At 54.6% G+C, this 19,403-nt stretch overlaps 1 protein-coding gene across 7 annotated transcripts in view; it reads left to right on the forward strand.

The window, feature by feature from the left end:
* The window catches only part of FMNL2 (formin like 2), a 125,786-nt gene that overhangs the window by 49,512 nt on the left and 56,871 nt on the right, over window positions 1–19,403 (forward strand). For all 7 annotated transcript variants that reach the window (XM_066999320.1, XM_066999319.1, XM_066999321.1 and 4 more), the window contains exon 2: window positions 11,998–12,081. In XM_066999320.1, the coding sequence (XP_066855421.1) occupies window positions 11,998–12,081 (84 nt within the window). The remainder of the gene's footprint in view (window positions 1–11,997; window positions 12,082–19,403) is intronic.

Consider the following 19,403-nt stretch of genomic DNA (forward strand, 5'->3'; position numbering starts at 1 on the left):
CGTACCACGGGTGACTCAGTGGCTTGCCGTGGAAGTTTACTGGAGGCGGATTAGAAGCAGTGCAGCTTTCTAGGCTGGGGGGAGATGAAATCTATGGAGCACGAGTGACTCCGGTGCGCGCTGGAAACTTGAGCGTGCTGAGCATAAGCAGAAGCCCAGAAAATGTGGTTAGGGCTTTATTTGGAAAAACTAACCTAGCAGAAACTTTTATGGGGAAGCGCGAGCATTTATTGGTCTAGCACCGAACCTGAGGACCCGTGTTGGGAAGGCTGCAGTAAAAGCGTTTAAAGAACAGCCAGCGCCGTGCCGCCGCTCGGTTGCGGTGTGCTTCCCGAGGGGAGGTTTCGGCAGGGCTTTGTCCCGCGTCCCAGAGCTCGGGAGGGTTCGCCTCGCAGCAGACCTGGGGGCAGCGCTCGAGGCCGGCTCTGCCTGCACTAACCCCTCTTTTGTATTTCGTGCCGAGTTGTCTGGCAGCCTGTGCGCGCTGCATAAAAGCTAGCGTACTGCCCAGTTTGACATCTGTAGGGCTGTGCGGCCTCCTTCTCGTGGTGGGAGACGAGCTGGGAGGCCGAGGAGAGGGGGAGCAGGAGCTTCCCGGCGAGGATTACCCGGCTGCAGACGTGGGCAAGGTCAGGACACGGCAAGGACAGCCCGTGGCCGTCCGGGAAGGGACCGGGCTTTGTTTACAGCATCGTCTTTTTGCAATCCGTTTCCCAAATAAAACAAAATAACCTGAGTAAAAATGAAGGCGGTTATTTGGGTGATGGAGCCGTGGTGACTGTGCACGAGGCAGGAGCGGCGGCCTCCTTTTCTCCAGCAGGACGCCGCTTTCCCAGGGGAAGAAATGCCGAAACGGCTGCAGCGGGGGGCAGCGAGGGGACCACAGGACCCCGTGCGCACGCATCCCGCGCGTGGACGCCGGGCACCACCACCGACGGCACGCCTGCCACGGGCAGCTTGTCTGCTGGAGCCTGCCCCGGAGCAGGGCTGCTGCTTCCTACACGCCTTGTTTCTGCCTACTTGCTTTCAGTCGCCCGCGTGGAGCTTTTGCCAGCTCGGTTTGTAGTCTGCTTTTTTTTACAAAAACACTTTAAAAAAAGAGGCCTTAAAACCAGCCTTGTTCTGCCTTCTCTCCTGAAGGCGAGACCCCATGGGTTGGTAGGGAGCCGAGGTGCCTCTGCAATCCCACTGCTCGGGCAGCTTCATAAAAGCCCCCCGTAAAACGGCTGTGAGCTTTCCGTCACCGAGGAGGGCGGCGCGGCGCGGGCCCCAGGGCTTGCGGCACAGTGCAGCCTTGTTCGGGGACCGGCTGCGGCAGCGCGGCCCCTGCCAGGCGCCCGCGGACCCGCAGGGGTTGGTGTGATGGTTCAGAGCGAGCAAAGCGAGCAAGTTGCCTCGCGGGGCGTGCAGCCGAGTGTGTAAACAGAGGGGTCTTGCTTTTCGTGCTTCGCTTTACCTGCTTGTTGCAGGCGTTACTGAGCGGCCGCTCGTCAGCACCGAGCCCGTCCCGGTTGCGTTCCCTCGTGGTGCTCTCGGCCTTCCCGGCCACGCTGCGGCTCTGCCCTGCCCTTGACCAAAGTATTTGCTCAGCTGATCGCCCAGTCAGATCCCGCTGCCGAATACTTGGAGCCTGACACCTCGGCACTGAAAGGCAACAGGAAAAAAAAAACAGAACTTAAGGATATGTGAAAACGAGACTGGTGAAACGTCAAAAATCAGGGCCAGTGGTTTGAAGGCATGTGATTTTTAGGATTATTCATATGATGGCATGTGTGTGCTTGTGCGCCATACGTTTTTCCTAACTCTTTTATTGTCAACCCGGGCAGACGTGAAATAAGGTAGGAAGAGCCTTGGGGGTCAGTTATAAGGGGCAGAGCGGTCCTGCTGTACGGAGAGTTTCTCCTTACGGCTAGAAGTCACACACTCGTGGTTTGCCTTGGCTTGCCACGCGCCTCTTCTGCTGGGCTCCGGTGGTGCCTGCAGTAGTCAGAGCTGTAAATATTTCCAACATAAACCCGAGTTTATAGCTCGCCTGTAAAAATTCCCTGGGGTTTGAAGCTTGGCATATGGGAGCCTTTCCTCGTGTTTACATTTGTATGTATAACGAACTTTCAGATAAATTGCTCTCGCTGCTCATCAAGCACATGAGCGTGGAAACGAGGGAGGTAAATGGTTCGCAGTTCTTTCTCAGTGCTTATCTCTTAGGGTTGGCTCGCCGCTTAGGGCTTCTTTTTGTTTGCTTAGTCCGAAGGCAGCCGGTGTACCTCGGGGAGAGCCTCCTCCTCTCGAGCTTCGGCTCGCTGACACGGAGATCTTTTGTAAAATCAGCTTTATTAAAAATGTAACTAACGTATTCCTTGGTCCAGGGCACGTGGAGGGGTTTACTGATGCCCCCTGGGAGGTGGCGTGGCCGCGGCTCGGGGCATTACCTGCGCACGTCACAGAAGTCCTCCAGGGATGGAGGCAGCACCGCTTGTCTAGCGCACTGCAGTGGCAGCGAAGCAGTTGGCTTTTCTCCCTGTTGCCCCTGACTTCATTTGTTTTTCTAGGTTTATTCAGGCCCTCGATATTATTCAAATGAACGTTTTGTTTCTAGACCGACGTCAGTCAGAGAAGCTGCCGGCCTGCGGGGTTTCCTCTGCGTCCTAAGACTGAACTGAGGCGGCCGTGGGGTTTTAGTTGCCTTTTAGCTTTTATTCGTTGTCTGCTGTGAATGTGTGCAAACTTCACCCCTCTGGGCAGCCCGTCCCCGCAACTGCCCTGGATGGAGCAGGTTTTAAGGGGAATTTTTCTTAGGTTTTAAGGGGAATTTCCCAGATTTCGGTTTGTGCCCACCGTTAAGTCTCACCATAGTTTGTTCTGGTGTCTGGGGACTTTTACGCGTATGTCTGTGTGGTGTTGGTGTTCACAGCTTGTCCTGTTTTTTTTTTCTGGACGTGTTAAAGTAGCTCAGTTCAAATAGCCATATGCATTAGCGTAAAAACTTAATAAAATGTGTTCATATGTGTTCGTACATAGGGGAAGAGGTGCAATCATACAGAAGGAGACCGTTCAAGTTTCCAGTGAATTGAGGCTTTTTACTTTGCTTGGTCAGGGGCGTTTTTGTGCTACCGTCCGCGTTTGGCTGCGCAGTTACAGGTTTCTATGTGATACGCCTTCTTAAAGCGGTGGCTTGAGAAAGGGCTTGCTTCCTCCGTTGTGTTTTGTGTACACCGGTGTGAAAAATGAAGCTAATTCGATGTTTTAGAAGCAACTCTTTCACCGTCCCGTGACCTTCTGTTGCAGCTCAGTACAGCGATGCTAGGAGGGTGTGAGGAGGGAGCACCCGGTAACGTCATCCCCACCGCTTCCCCGCGCCACCTGCGCGCGTAGGGTGGGAGAAGGCCTCTTCCCGTCACAGGAGCGCTCCTAGCACGATGGGATCTTCAGCTGCTTTCACAAGTCCAGCTAGAGGAAATTTCTCTAACCGCTCTTTTTACCGCTTTGTTGAGAGCTTGCAGCTTTTCCCCGCCGAGGCCGACCTCGCAGGGCGGCTGTGAGGAGGCTGGGCAGGTTAGCAGCGGGGCGGTCGGAGGCGATGCGTGACGCCCACCCTCTGCAAACCGCCTCTCCTCCGTACAGAAGGAGCACAGGATGGTGCTCCGAAATTCCCCGGGGGTGTGTGGCTAGCACTGCTCGCGCCTCATCACCCCGCCGCCTGCGGTCGCCGTGTGAGCTCCTGCCCCACATCGGCTGTTTCGGGGTGCTGCGGCAGCGTGTGCTGGGGGGGGGGGCAGTCGTGCAGAGGTGCTGCGGTGTGCCCAGCAGGCACGGACAGGATGCCTCTGATCCTCCCGCCGTGATTTGGCCGCAGGGGTGGGTTCGGTGCAGGTGCGTCGGGGCTGACTCCTCCTGCGAAGGCAGCGCTGTGTGACACAGCACCGGGCTGTTTCGGAGAGGAGATTTACGCCTTTGGAAGGAGCGTGGCCTCTGAACTGACCGTTCTTTGCAGCTGCTTTTATACTGAGACTGTGCGCTCACCGTGTGTGCACGGCTGGGTTGTGGCAGCCGCTGCTGGGTGCTGCTATCCTTCCTTTTAGTTTCTCCTCTGGAACAGTGACCGGCAAGCAGCCGGTCGGTTCTGCTGCCAGCTCTGCGGCATTTGCGCTTAATTCCGTACCGAACAACATCGCGAGGGGGTGATGTTCCCAGACACGACGCTAGAACGTCTGTAATTTCGGATTATGCGGTTTGCCTTAGCAGCAGCGGGTGCGCTTGGATGAGCGAGTGCAGCGGCGGGGTGCGCTCGCAGCCGTCCGCCGGGAGGGGTGAGTCAGCCGAGAGCTGGGCTCCGCAGCTCCTGCCGCGTGAAACTGTTCCTCAGCGGTGAATTAACGAGGTTTCGGCTTTTCCCAAATCTGTAAAGTATTAGCCTAGGTCTGAGCTTCTGAACGGCGTAAACAGCCCTGTGGTAGGAGCAGCCGGCGTTTGCCACCAGATCGTTCGAGATGCTTCTGGGAGGAAATTTCAGCCGCGGACGTCAGAGGCATCGTGGCCGCCCAGCAAGACCCGGCCGGGCGTGTGCTGCTGCTGCCAGCCCCGCGCCTTGCTGGCAGGGCCAGGACCCAGCTGGGCTCCCGGGAACGAGGGTGGCTGCTGCTGGGCAGGGGCACGAGGGGCACGAGGGGCTGTTGGCACGGCAGACAGTGGCCACGTCCCAGTGCCGGGCGGAAACGCAGTGCGAAACCTGGGCTTCTGGCTGTCGTTGGCCGTCCTTGCCTGCTGGGGAGCCTCGGGTGTTGGCCCAGACTCCCGGGCCTCAGTTTCCCTGTGGGAGCCCCGAGGCAGGGCTCGCTGAGCAGCCTCGCCGGGCCGCCGCGGTGCGTGTGAAATGGCTGGGCAGGGGTAAGGGCTCGGCCTCAGTTTTTTCCAGTCCTGGTGCTTGAGACGGAGCGCATCCTCATTGCCGCTGCTTCTTCGAGGAGGTTGTAAATCAGGTTTGAAGCTTTATGGGGAAAAAAAACAACAAACATATGTAGGTGTTTGTAGCTGGACACCGTGCCTGAAGGCACGCCTGGGCCTGATGCGCAGATGTCAGCGACTCACCTGGCACTGAAGGGCCCGATTCTGCCCCTTGTGGTGCTCTCCCTGCAGATACAGGGCATGGATAGCGGCAGAAAGGGCTCGTCAGTGAGAGCATCCGTATTTTTAGATCAAAGAACCGTTTAATAAGGAAATAAAAAGGGGAGAAGGAGGATTAGAACAATAAGTACATTTAATTTTAGCATGGATTCCTCATAAAGTCAACACACCCAGAATTGCTTCACTTGCTTCCAGCTTTCCTAAATAAACACACCAGAGCGGGGCTGAAAGGTGAAGTCGTGCAGAAAGTTACAAAAAGCTAAATTTTCATGTTGTACAAGAATACTTAGGGCTGGTTTAGTGGCTGGGTCCCGGAGTGAAATTTTAGTACTGCACAGAAATACGGAGGGGCGTTTCGGTGGGCAGCCGTCAGCAGGGAATTTGGTTCCTTTCCGATCCTGGGCTCTGGAGAGAGCCGGGCACCTGGCAGTGCCAAGAAGTGAGCCTGGATCCACTGAAGAGCCCGAGTTTTCTTCCCAGGCTCTCCCCAGCCAGGAAAGGCGCCTGCTTTCTTTCAGTTTTACGAAGTCGGGAGGTATGGATTTGACTTACGGGCCGATTTTGGATTTACTTTGTAAGAACTCACCAGACATTAATAAAAGCTTAAAATAATTCAGACAGTGCCTTAAAACAGTCCTGACCATAATGCAGAAAAAATGAAGATTGCAGCTCATCATTGTGGAGGCAGCGGAGATAAAACCAGGAGAGCCAGAGGTGAAACGCGGTGGGATGTGGCCGTCTGCGGGCTGCGAGGGCTTGAGGAGTTTAACTGAGGAGCTGGAGAATAACCTCAGGTTAGGAGATTCCAGGTGAGGATAGGGGGTCCTTGAAGTCTGCCGTTGCTGGGGTAATGAGCAGAAGTTTGATGTCGGTGTGTAAATCTGAATCTCATTTACAAAGGCCAAGGATATTGCTTTATGTGTATTAAAGCCCTGAGCTGTTCCATCAATGCTACCACGGAGCCAAAAACTACAGAGGTTTGCTTTTCTCTCTCGCGAGTGGTTGTGCAAATCAGAAATAATCCCAGTCGGAGGGAAGGCAGAAGGAGAAAGTGCGCGGGGAATTAGGTCTCGGGAATATAAGCTGCTCTGTCGCGTCTCGGCGAGGGATTGGCATTAACCTGCACCCTGCCCTGCCGCCAAGGGCACTGCGGCTTGGCTTGAGGATACGTTCACTGAATTGAAATTTAATATTACCGTTGCATCCCAAATTTTAAGGCTGGCCCCAATCAACGTTTCGGAGCACAAGCTACGGTGATGCAGAGTTCAAAGGCTGGGAGCCAGCACCGTGCACCTCCCTGCAGAGCTGCGGCCAGCCCGAGCCCTGCGGGATGCGGCCGTGCCCCCTGGGCACCCCGGGAAGCTCCAGGGAATAGGAAATGTTTTGCCTTTTTTTTTTTTTTTCTCTTGGAGGCTGGTGAAAACTTCTCGTGTTTTAGGGGTAGCTGTGCTCTAACTGGCTTACTAAAGCATGCAGGGCCTTCCGTGTGAGCGGATGGATTAGGAGGACTCTGCTGCGTTCGAGGCTGGCACATTAATGTCACGATTCATAAATAAAAGGGATTTGGACTTAAAGATGATAAGATTAATAAGAAAGAGCAACAGCCTAATGCCGTTAATTAGCAATGCTTATGCCTTTGAGTCACTCAAACTGCTGCTGCATTTGTTTTCCAAAACATTAAGCCTTTTAATTCTCTCTGAAAGGAGGAATAAGTCGCAAAAAGCAGACTTCGGCCCTCGCCCCAGCAGCGCGTGGCTCGGTGCCGCAGGGACCTGCAGTGCCACCCAGACCTGCGGCCAGGTGCCAGCCCTCCCCGTGGCAGAGATCACTGGAGCCGCTGGGTGTTGTGACATTTCTGAGACAGGAGCTGGTTCGGCCCCTCCTTTCCAGGTATTTCTGTTCCCAAATCACCGCGTCCCCGGGGCGCTTTGGCCCTGGGTGGCACCTGGCCTGCTGCTGTAGCGTTTTCTGTGCGTAACCCCGACCGTGTGCCCCTGCGCGTCCTGCCCGTGCTTTTGAAGGTGCCCTCCTTGTAAGGGGTTCCCTTTTTTCTCATAATGCACTTCTTGGTCCTGAGAGATGCAAGCGAACCAGCCAGCCTCGGGCCGCACACCCGGGTGATGCGCCCCGTGGGGGAACCTCGTGTTTTGGGCCCTGAACAGGGTTTCAGTGCCAAAACCCACAGGCTGCGCCGTTCTCCCAGTGAATTCAGGTGCTCTGGCACCTCAAAACCTAGCTTGGGCTCTTGCTGTCACGCCGATTCAGATAAAATCATCAGGAAATGGCCAAAGGAAGGCAGCCGTGCGCGAAGTGTGTTTGGGTGGGACGAGGCCGGCCCTGGACAAGTCTGGGTACGCAGCGCGCTGCCGAAGCATCTGGCACGCGCTTCGGAGACGCTGCTGGGGGTGCCAAGTTGGACAGAGCCGAGTTTTGTTTAATAGGTTCAAAATATATATTTCCTTGATGCGCTGCTGGTTTTATTTTTAACTCTTAAGCAATTTAATATTTTGTAGGCCTGCTAGTATTTCCCCCAGTTTTCCATCTGCTACTGTGATTAATTCGAGTTCTAGCTTTCTAATGCCAGTCTGGAGCAAACGAAATGGAAACCTTACCTATATTACTTGGCACGCAGCAGTAGACATGAATAACTTTGGAATTTGCGGGGAAAAAGAGAAGTTATGTGTGTGTGGAGCCAAAATAGGGTTGGAAGCCGGCCCTTGCAGACAGCAGCGCGGCGTTGGGCTCTGGCTGAGTTATTTCTGGGGGAGGTTGTGAAGGTGCTGGTGGAGGAAGGGGGCGGCTCGCCTGCAGGAGGCAAAGCCGGGCGTGGAGCACGTCTCCCGTGCCTCGGGTGCTGGCGTTACACCGGCCGGGGATGTGGGCAGGAGGGGGGGTGCCGGGGGCATCCCCTCTGGGCGCAGCAGGGACTTCGGGTGTATCGGCAGTGGTTGCACTGTCAAAAGCCTTCGAAGCGTGAGCTGTAACGAGGGTAAAGATGGGGAGAGGAGTTGCAGGCCCTAGACCTGTAGTTAGCTAAAAAATGCTGGTATGTGTGAAGCCCACAGCCAAAGAACCTGGACGTGGCTAGGAGATACCTGTGAGTCACTGCTCCGGTCCGCAGCGAGCAAGAAGTGCAGGCTGCTGGTGCGTTTGGCTAATTATGGCTGGAGTCGCAACTATTGCAAGCAGCGAGCTCAGGCCGAGCCAGCTCGGTAGCCTTCTTTGCCGTGGTCCCTGCTGTAACAGCGAGGGGCTGTGCAGTCAGACGCAGCGCGTTCGGGTTTCGGAGAGCCGCTCGACGGAGTGCCGTGCATAAACGTAACACAAGTGTGGTGCTTCCCACCGAAGTCAAAACACCCCGGCTCAGCAATTAGTTTTCCAGCAGGGAACGGCTGTTAATAGTAAGAGCAGCCGAAGGGCGAGGAAACGAGGGGTGCTTGGGGTGTGCTGCCGGGGGAGGCTGCGCTGGGGCTGCGGGAGGGCAGAGCCAAGGCTGGGGCTCAGGAGCCGCGAGAGCAGCTCGGCGGGTGCCGGGGCGCGGAGGGGAGGACGTGCGTGGTGCCCGAGTGTGCCTGCGTGACGGACGGAGGGCCTGGGGCTGCGGGTGATGCTTTCCAGTAAACGAGTGCCATTTGATCCAACCCTACGAAAGCCTTTCAAACCGATTGTGCGTAGCACATAAAAGTTAATGCCAAGCTGGCTCCGGCAGCGTGAGGAGCCCCAGCCCAGTGTGCTCCCTCCTTACCACGCCGGCGATGGGTCCAGCGGTGCAGTCGGCAGCAGTAGCGGCTTCCTTCCCAGTCACCTCCTGAAAAGAGAGCTCGAGGAGCTGCTGGAGGTGAGCTGCAGGCGCCTGCCATGGCCGAGGGACCCGTCCCTGTGTTAGGGGGCTGGCACACAAGCAGACTGCAAAACTGCTGTAAACCTACTAACAGGCAGTAAGTGGGCACGAGCCATGCACCGCGTACGGGCAGGGGTTGAAGCCGGCCATACGCACTGTATTCAAAATAATTCTGCCTGCCAGACCAGGGCCAGCTAAAGTAAATTGCAGTAATTGTTGGAGTACACGAGGTGGTTGTGTGCGGCAGAAAGATGCGGAGTGAAGGAGTTCACATTTCGGGATGAGATCAGATTTAACTCATTTCGAAATGAGATCACACCAACCTGCTGCCTAGGTCTTGTTTTCCCTGTTTCGGGCTCTTGTCCGCGCTGAGCTCTTGCCATGAGTGGATTCTGCAGAGGTTTCCAGGCAGGTTTCTTGTCCGAGCGCCAGCTTGGTTCGGTAAGCTGATTAGGTACAATAAGATGGCAGCTTGACAAGGCGTGTGTTGCAGGTAAACAGCGAAGCTTTTCCTGCGGCTGAGATGTAGTGGAGCTCTGAAATATGTTTGCATCCTCAGAGGTAAGGAATGGCACTTGAAAAAGCCCCAGGAAAAATACCAAGAAGCGCATTAACATGGTAAGGAGAACTGATAAGGTGTGTGCTAAGAGACTGAGAGAGGAATCAAGGGCAGATAGGATCGCAGCCTATAAATACTGTCAACATGACAGCATGGATGAGCAAAAAGAAGAGTATTCGTTATCTGATAGAAAATAAGCTTTGGGAAGAGCAGGCATTGCAGCTGCAGGTGACGCTCATCCGCTGGGGTGGAGGTAGAGCAGGTCCTGTGGGAGAGCGGCAAGCGCATCTGCAAGATGCAGGAGGCCAGATGAGCTGGAGACCTGTTTTCCTTGCCTTCCTCGGGGATCCTGCAGAGACCAGGAGGTCAGAGTGCACCGGAGGGGCCTCGGCTGTCAGAGCATTCCCGGCAGGAAGAGGCGTTCGCAGCCACACCGAAGATTTCAAAAGAAATCTGCACTGGGGACGGGAGTGACTGCGCTCCGCGCCGGCAGGGCTGGTGCTGGCGGGGCACGGCCGTGGAGGGAGGTGGCCGCGGTCCTGCTGGGGCTGCCCGGGGCTGTCCCCGGCCAAGGGGGACGTGGTCACGGAGCCGAAACCTGTGTGGGTGCTCCCTCCATGTGCCGGGATGCGGTGTGGGGGTGTCGGTGTCAGACCAGCAGCCACCGCCAGGTCAGCTCTCGGCTTCCTCGTCCCGGCTTTAACCCGGCTTGTGCAACAAACACCTGCTGGCGCTGTCAGTGCTGCGCAGCCTCGCAGCGGCGCGGTGGCTGCCCCTGTGGCAGCGTGCAGGGGCTGGGACGTGGTGCCAGCGCACGCGTCCCCGTCCCCGTACCCGCCTGTCCTGTCGTCGTTCAGCTCGACCAGCCCAGTGCATTTCTGATAAAGTGCTTCAAAAATACCGATCCCTACTGCGTAACCACTTAACGTGTGCTTTGAAATTCCTCAGTTAATGCTCCGTCACGTGCCCAGGACTCCCCGTGTGCCACTTGTGTCCAGGTGTGGCTGTTGCGGTCACAGCGTGACCCTGGATCCTGGCCGTTGCTGGGGTTTCTTTCAGTTTTGGTGTTGCAGTGTGCCCCTTAGGCTGGGTCCACCAGCGTGCCCGCAGGCTGGGCTGGTGCTCACAGACTCTTGGGGGTGCTGACAGCAGCTTGGGCTGTCCGTGCCCCTCCTCTTCCATTAACTGCGATGGAGAAATGGAGAATGTCCGGCCCCGGGCTGGCTCTGTGAGCCCAACAGTCACAGAGGGGCTCGGGGGTGTTTCCGAGGACCCCCAGGACAGGCTGGGTTTGACACAGCTGTGAACCTACTGCACAGGCTGCGAAGGTGTGTCCTGCTACAGCAGAGTGTCTTGGTGCCTAAACGTGGGTTTGTTGGTTACCGCTTCACTGCTGGAGTATTTATGGAGCAGCCTTTGATTCTGGCCTCGTTCTGTGCCTGTGGCGCTGGGGGCTCCCATCACCTTTTTCAAACGAACCGGGGGAGCGCAGCGCCCGTCGGTGCAGGAGGCTGTGTGGTGCAGGGCTGCAGGGCCTCCCAGCAGGGAGCCGGGCTCTGCAACCCAGTGCTTGCGTCCTGGGGGTTAACTGGGGTGACTCCGCGGCCAGACGAGTGTGCCGAGGAGAATGTGAGCTGCAGACGGAGAGGTGCTTCGTGGCCCTCGCGTTCGGGCACTTCGCCTTCCTGCGCTGCGCTCGGCTGATAGGGAGGCTCTCGAGACGCCGTGTTTGCAGAGCTCTCCTCAGACAGCGCGGCCGTGCCCTGCCTGTGGGACCCGGCCCTCGGGAAGGCTGCCCCGGGACAGAGCGCCCGCTCCGTGCTGCCCTGCCCCGGACCCCTCCCGTGCTGGGGCGTCTCACCTGGCACCAGAGGGGACGGCAGGCGATGGGCACCGTCTGATGGGCATCAGCACAGGTGTCGCTCGCAGCATCCAGGTCGTTGTTTCTGTGCGTGCGAGTCACGCACATCGCAGTGGGCAGCAGCGCTCCTGCCCCCGGCATCTCTGTTACCCAGATACGGTTGTGTGCGGTGACATTTTAAAGCCTGAACGGTGTCCTGCTGTTGAAATAAAATGAAATGGCGTTTCAGGACTTTTTCTGGAGAAAAGTGGCCTTCTGCAGCGCCCAGCGTGCCGCTGGGTTGGGCGCTTCCCTTATCGACGTGCTCAGGGAGGGTAAGAGAGGGGGCAGAGGGGCCGTGGTGGGCGGCAGCGCTCCGGTCACTGCCTCCTCCTGCTTCCCAGCACATCCCCGCAGCAGGAGAGGCACTGCTGGGCCCTGCCGTGTGACTTACTGCTGCTTTTGGGGCCAAAGACAACGTTGAGAGGGAATGTTTCTGAATAACTCTTGTCAACAGGAATTCACATAAAACAATTAGAGCAACCGCAGCCATGTTGTCTTGGTTTGCTCGAGTCTGACTCCTCCTGAGCCCGAGCCTGCTGTGGTCCCTCACGTTCGCTTTCTCTCTCCCTGCAGAATGCGATGAACTTGCCGCCCGACAAAGCCCGGCTGCTGCGGCAGTACGACAACGAGAAGAAGTGGGAGCTCATCTGCGACCAGGTAAGGGCGGCTGGGAGGGCTTTTAGCAGGCACCCTGTTAAGAGCGTGCACTGGTGTTTGGGCAGCGCGCTCCCACGGCTTAAAAGGGGAGGTCGCAGAGGGTTTGAATGGTTTCAAACACTCATTTGTTTGGCCTCGTGCTCCATTGTTGGTAACAACTCACGGAAGCCCTGTGCTGTGAACGTTGCTTAGTTTGCAAGGCAAAAGCTTGAGCAGACCAACCCTCCGTCCCCTCCTGGTGAGTGCTTGGAGTTGGGTCTGTCTTGACCTGTGTAACGCCGATGAATGGTGTTGATCCAGTGAGCGTCTGGCTTTCCACGTCACGAGCCATTGTCGCAGCTGGCGCTAGCTGTCAGCGAAACCCGAGTGGTGATGGTGAACTTCCCTTCGCCCGCACAGCACCCTCGGATTAAGCAGCACCATATGCTGAGGCATCCTTGGTGTCCGAGCTCTGCCGTGGAGTGCAGACTTGGCAGTGCTAGGCAACAATTAACAGGTTGGCTCTGCCGTGGCGAGCGAACAGAAACTGCATTATGTAGAGAAAGGGAAGCATGCAGAAGGTAGGAGGGTGTGCAGTTGTGAGCCAACAGCAAAATCGGGTTCTGCCATAAACTTCAAAAGTAATGGCTAATGAAAATAATTGATCCGGGACTGACAGAGTGGGATGTTTCCTTGGAAAGTAAACACAGAGGTACCAGGATGAGAGTTTGGCAGAAGGTACAGTCATGCTGTGAGGTCAGGAACATCATAATAAATAGATTTGTGAGACATTTCCTTTTCATCCATTACAGTGGCAGAGCCTCTGATGAAATCCAATTACCCCAAAGTAAAGCTGAGTAAAGAATTGCTTGCTTTTTTCACTAGTTTTCTGTGCAAGAAAACTTAAGCATTGAGCTATTTAGAGTTTCACTTTAGCGAGACGCCGAACAAATTGCTTAATCTGCTGTAAGTGATTTGTTTCTTCACGGCTGCTTGCTTAGAGCGTGCACATCCCGCGCGTGGACGTGCACGCGCAGCGCCGCGCTCGAGGCCGAGCGCCGCGCTCGCAGGGAGCTGGCGGCGGGCAGGCAGCAGCAGTGAGCTCACAGCCCTGGTGTGCACACTCCCACCGCAGAGCGGACCCACCCTCCGCAGCGCAGCTGCTGCTGATTCACTCCCGAGCTCTACAGCAAGACGGGAGGCTCGGGCGGGTGGAAGCGCAGCGGGGGAAGTTTGCAGGGTGCAGCGATTGCGTGGCTGACAGCTCCTTTCACAACGCGCGGTGCTCCCCGGGGTCGGAGGAGTCCGCTCCCCGTTGCTCTGAGAAGGGGACGCGGCACGCGGCAGGAGCCTCGCTGGGACTGGAAGGTCCCGAGGGGAAGGGGGGTGACGTGTGCCACGTGTGTGACGTGTGTGACGTGTGCCACGCTTCCCGGGGTGCTGCGTGTCCGTGATGGGTCGCAGCTGCCCCGACGCCCCTGGTGGGTGTTTGCCAGCCGCTCTAAACCGGAGCAGCGCGAAGCAGGTGTCTGTAAAAGCACTAATACAGCATATGGTGTGTGAAATATTTATATCTGCCCGTGTAATTAGGGTACGTCGCCGAAAACACTTCCCGGAATGGATTTTGTATGGAACATGTAGGCTTTAATGTGGAAGCCAATTTCAACTATTTTCTATTGATATCAGCCATTACACCTTTATTTTGGTTACTGAAGGACAGAGGATGTAACTCAGTATAACAGTTTGCAGGCTTATCTCTTACCTTCCTGTGCTGGCGTTCAGCTTGTCGGAAAGGGAAAAGAAGCAAAAATTGCTCTTAAGTGGCATTTTCTAAGTGGTCTGCAAAGCAGGCCCTGGGCGTTTGACTGTGAAACATTTTGAGACTATTGAAGGAGAGAATTCGGCTCAGAATAGTAACTCTTACTTTTAAAAAAGTGAGATTAAAAAACGTCGGGAGCTACTGGTCTCATGCTTAATAATAATAATAATAATAAATAATTCAAATCTGCTTTGATTAGGTTTATGCCCTTTCCGGTGAGTCACTGTAAGGGTTGCTGGGCTGGCTGTGGGGACTCATCCCGGGTGGTATTTTCTGTTCCTTTGTCTATAAAACTTAGAAGTCATTTACACTTTGTGGCGTTCCTGAAAGCTTGCTGCCCTGCCTCTCTGGCCTAGTGACCAAAGAATAAATTGGAGGAGGAGGAGGAGAACGGAACCAGTATTCCTATCGCCACTCACACGTTTGCGGTGATCCTGACAGTGTGTCATCGAGGGGTGGCAGGCAGCGAGGCGACCTCGGTCCCAGGGGGAGCTAAAAATCTAAGCAGGACAGGCAGAAGCTCGGGGAGGGTGCATGGGGAGGTGGCAGAAGCCCTCCCGGTGGTTGTGGGCTGGCAGGGAGTGGGACCTGGAGAGAAAACCCCGAGGAGCCTTGTTTGAGAGCTCCAGCCCTCGCTCTCCTACCCGGAGCATCCCTGGAGGGGCGAGCGGGGGTCGTTAGAGAAGCACAATTAATTCCCTGCGGCTGAGTGCCGGCTCTCCAGCCTGGAGGCCCCAGTGGCAGGTCCCGGGGGGAGAGGAGCAGTGCTGGGAAGGATCCAAGCAGGGAAGAGGATAACATGCCCGGAGATGATGAGCCACCCCTTCGGTTTGCTGCCTTCACGGAGGGTTCTGTCCGGTGGTACTCCGGGCGTTTTTGTCCCACGGTGTGCGGTGAAGTATTAGAGGGGACACGGATGTTGAGGGCGAGGTTGGGAGCATCGTAGGAAGTTCTTCATTGCCCTCTAATGGCAAACCGTGGCAGGGGCAGAGAGCGGGTCCTCTCCCTTGGAGGAGCCGGATGGAGGTGTGTGGGGAATGGCGGGACCCGAGATGGACGCGGTGTGACTGACACCCAAAATACCTTCACAGGTTGTTTCTAGACCTCTCACCCTTCTGTGGCGAGGCTCCAAAGGAGGCGGGAAGCGGCCTTTGGGCAGCGTGGAGGCCTCCAGCAGCCCCCGAGCAGGCGGCCCGGGGAGAGCCCAGGCCCAGAAATGTGGAGTCTTGAGATGATCCTGTCAAAACCAAACCGCGTTCACGGTGGCCTGGGGAAGGACAACGTCTGAAACCAGAGGGACCCCGAGACTTGTGCTCATTTACACTCAGATTAAACAAGCTTTGACTGTAGTTGTCAGATTTAATGAGAGGAAAAGGTGGAGGTGCCTTCGGGGCAGGGTGCAGGCGGCTCTCCCGTGGGTGCCCGTGGGTCTGGGGGGGTTCTGGGCGGTGTGACTGCCGGGTGGGACGAGGGGACACTGCAGCCCTGGGGATTTGGCACAGATACCTCAGGTAGGCCCCAAACCTCCCCATGGGAATGGGATGAAGGGACGACGACCGAGAGGTGGCACCTCTGGCTGTATGTCACCGTGTGGTGCTGTTACCACCTTGCACAGGAGCTCTGGATTTTTTGACGACTGGGTGTTTTTCACAGCTTTGCACATGCCACAGTAGCCACTTACAGCTCTGAGAGCCTTTACATAGAAAATACTTGTTTTGTGTACCAGTGAATCTCTCCCCCTGCTTGTTTTTTGTTTAAAGAACCCACTGTGGGTAAAATCTGACACCCTGCCTGCTTACCTGGTGCATGAATGCTAAGAGTGAAACGAGCTAGCGAGGGGAGTAATAATAGCATGCATTACTAATGCAGAAAATGTCCTGAATGTTTTTGGAAGCAGAAGATCTCTGGAAAAGCCACAGTTTCCTGGTTTCAGAATAAATACGTTTCCCAGATTTGGGTGAACAGGGGATGTATCGAGTTCTTCTCGGGATCACATCGAAGGGGAAACGCAGAAATCCAGCAGTTCCTCTTTGCTGCTGAAATCAAGCCCTCCACTCCCCTTTTCTGTATCCATCAGGAAAAGAAAGTGCTAATGCTGGAGGCTGCTGGTGAAAGAAACACAGGAGCAGCGTTGTGCTCCCCCAGTTCAAGCCTTTCCCTGAATTCCCGTCATTTATTGCTCCAAAGGGACGCTCTGGGGCTCGCTCATCTCGGCGTCTGGCAGCACTCTTACTTTTCAGCTCTTAGGCTGCGGTTCCCCTGCACAGAGCTCCGCTCCTCAGCAAGTTTTCAAGGAAGAAAGGGCCCTTTATTCTTGCAAAATTAATTTACATGCTAGGTGGCTGACAAAGGCAGGGTAGGGTTATTGTTGGTCCGTGCCTTTCTCGTTTCAGGGCTGTAGATAGAGTTAGTGCTCATGAGTCACGCAGTGGAGATAAAATAGGCGTTTTGTCGGGATTTGTTAACTTTGTTGTGTCTGGTGGGCACAGCTCTGTGTGACCACGAGGGGAACCGGTAGTGTCCGAGTCCCGGTGTCACCGACTGGCTAATGCTGTGTGCTCAGTGAAATTCGGAGAGCTGAACATAGATTTTAAACTTTTTATGCGTGTGGTAAAAATCCCTTACCTCCCAGTTCAAGTCGCGTGAAACTCCTGGCCATATAAATTTTTATTTTGAAAGCAGATTTGGCCGATGAGCAATTACGGATTGCCAGAAGAGGAGAAGACAGCGAAAAGCAAGAGTTTTTAGCTCATTACTTACGGTCCTTACGGAAAGTGAATTAGGCGTGGACAGCAGTTCCTCGGTGTTAGCCGGGGTGTGTGTTTGCCTCTCTGATGAAGTAGACGCTCTCGAGAACACCAGAAGGAAGGGACCCAAGCTTTTCAGTGTGGGACCTGGTGAGTGAGTCCCAGGCGGCCGTCAGTGCCCGGCACCGAGCTCTTGCAGCAGGCGACATCTCAGCCCGAAGCAAGGCGGTCAGAGCTGGATGCACCGAGGCAGCAGTCAGTGCCGGCACAGGGCGACACTGAAGGCTGGTCCCTCGTGACCTTCCAAGGCAGAAAAAACACTTCAAGGGCCAAATCTGCCCTTACAAAGATTTTTACTACCAGAATGTTTCCAGGACTAGCAGATGTTTGCCACAAGTGGTTCTTACTCACTGGTTAGAGAAGAGCATTGCTGTTCATGGATCACTTCTTCACGGTCCCTCAACCCGAATAATTCTGCTATACAATAACGAGCAGCATTTTTTTAATGAATGTGCTGTAGAGATTATTGCATAAATACATAGTTATGGCTGGGTTTTAAGAAAACAAACAAAAATACACCTGCAATGCAGATACTACTAGTAAGTTTGCTCAATGGGCCTCTTCGAGCACCTCATTCTGAAGACTGCAGCTATTAAAACCGGCTGTTAGTGAAGACTTGTGTCACTGGAACAGATGATGTCCGATTAGTAAATAAGAGAAATGAATCTAAAAGAGTAACATAGCTTCTCTAGAGGATTAGCTAGATTACCACATCAGTGCTAGGGAACTCCCCAGGCGCCGTGGGCCCTGTGAAGCCGGAGACCCGCTGCTGCCCAGAGGAGCCGGCCTTGTGGCCGTGCCCGCGGCTCCCTGCGCTCCTGTGTCATCACTGCTCTTCGGTGACAGCCCCACTGCTTCGCTCCTTCACCTGCAGGTGCAAACAGTGTCAGAAAAAGCCATGTTTGGACATGGTTATCCATTGCAAAGAGTTGCAGTATCTCCGGAGCTAATACAAAACTGCGGCAGGGGAAAGAGAAGCGGTGGTGGTCTCTGAGGTTCGGATACCTCTGGTAACTCTCTTCTAGTCTGCCATGGGCCACGCTCTCATTTACAGCAAAGTGCCGTTTTTGTCTGTCTGCCAGAGTAAAGAAGTTTTAAAATGAGTTAATGGATGGAATTACTTCTAAATAACTTGTATTCCTGCCCACTGTAAAGCCATGGTTGACACTGTCCTATGAGGGATATAAACGTAAATGTGAAGCTGTCCCAGCTGCTCTGCAACAAGTGCACGAATTAAGTTAGCAATTCAGGTACTTTGAGTATTGACATCTTAATCTTTTACGTGATTTACTTTATGTACTTTTAATTTCTTCTGTGTACGTCTGCCAACGTCTGCGGGTGTTCCTGCTTTCCCCCTTCCCCTCCATCACTGCCCACCGTGTCTGTTTTCTAAGTGCAGGGGGGCACGAAGGGCGCTGAGCGGTGCGAGGTGGGGGACGCGGCGCGAGGTGGCACAGGGGCAACGGGGCCCTTGGCTTCCCTTCGGCCAGGGAGCTGCCCGCCAAGAACTCTGTCTTTCTGGAGCTGCTTCTGAGATAAATAGGAAATGCCAAATTCCAGGACTCGCGGTTTGGCCTGTACATCTGTGTGAAGGTGCACGGAAGAAAAATTGTTAAAAAAAGAGGAAAGAACTGTTTGCTTTCTGTCTTTCAGAGCTATAACCCAGGGCTGGTGGACCACAGGGTAGATTTATTAGTCCATTTTTTCTTTCTGACCATGATAAATTACTTTTTTTACAGCAAGCAGCAAGATAATAACAGGAACAAGTTTTGGTGTTCAGACAGTACGTTCTGGTAACTGGGCAGCAGCGCACTCTTCGTTATGAAATAACTTCCAGATAATGTAGTCAAAATTGCATCCTGACCTAATAAGTGGAGGTTTCAAATATCAGTTATAAAATGTGAAGCTGTAACATCAGGAGGAAATTGTTATGAGATCTTTCCTCAAGGGAGAGGGCAGAATAGTTTAAAATTCTTCCAAGATACAAATAGTATCAGGACTTTGGGTAATGCTCTTAACAGGTTTGGACACAGCGCGCTCCTTGCAGCCTAACTTGGGCTTCACAGCAGCTTTATAGAATAAATGTCAAACTGGCCGTGCAAAAGCAAGCAAAAACCAAGAGGGACTCGAAGTACAGATGTTGTTGAAGGTTTTCAGTATTACCAGAGGTTTTCGGTAGCAGTCGGTACGCCCTCGAGAGTTGTGCAGGTGACAGCACGCGGCGTGCCAGCCTGGCCCAGCTCCGATGCCCCTCTCCGCTCTGGGTTGCTGCGGGGCTGGTGCCACTGAGCACTGCTCGGTGTTTTTTGGCAGGGCTGTGCCTCTCGGGCTGCGGGTCAAGGTGTGCCTGTGGTTCCTGTCCTGCCAGAATACTGCAGCTGGAATTCAGTGGTGGGTTGGCGGCACTGATGGGTGTGTTTTGGGAAGGCGGATGGAATAAAATCAATTGCAGTTGAGCAGTTCTTGTGCCTGGAGGAGGTGCACGTGCTCGTTTGTACCCACTCATCATGGCACAGGCACAAGCAAAGTTAAACAGTACCCGTTGAAATATTACTTGTCTAGTGCTAACGTACTACTCTTGCGTTAGTTTTTCCAAAATCCAAATAACAAAATAAAATTTCTTCTGTGAACAGACCACGCAGTGTGTTTTTAGGATCGTTCCAAATGACAGAAAAGGTGTCTCAGCTCTTGTGGTGACGGCTCTCAGTCCGACATGG

Source organism: Anser cygnoides, chromosome 6 (genome assembly GCF_040182565.1).
Source record: "Anser cygnoides isolate HZ-2024a breed goose chromosome 6, Taihu_goose_T2T_genome, whole genome shotgun sequence".
Lineage (NCBI taxonomy): Eukaryota > Metazoa > Chordata > Aves > Anseriformes > Anatidae > Anser > Anser cygnoides.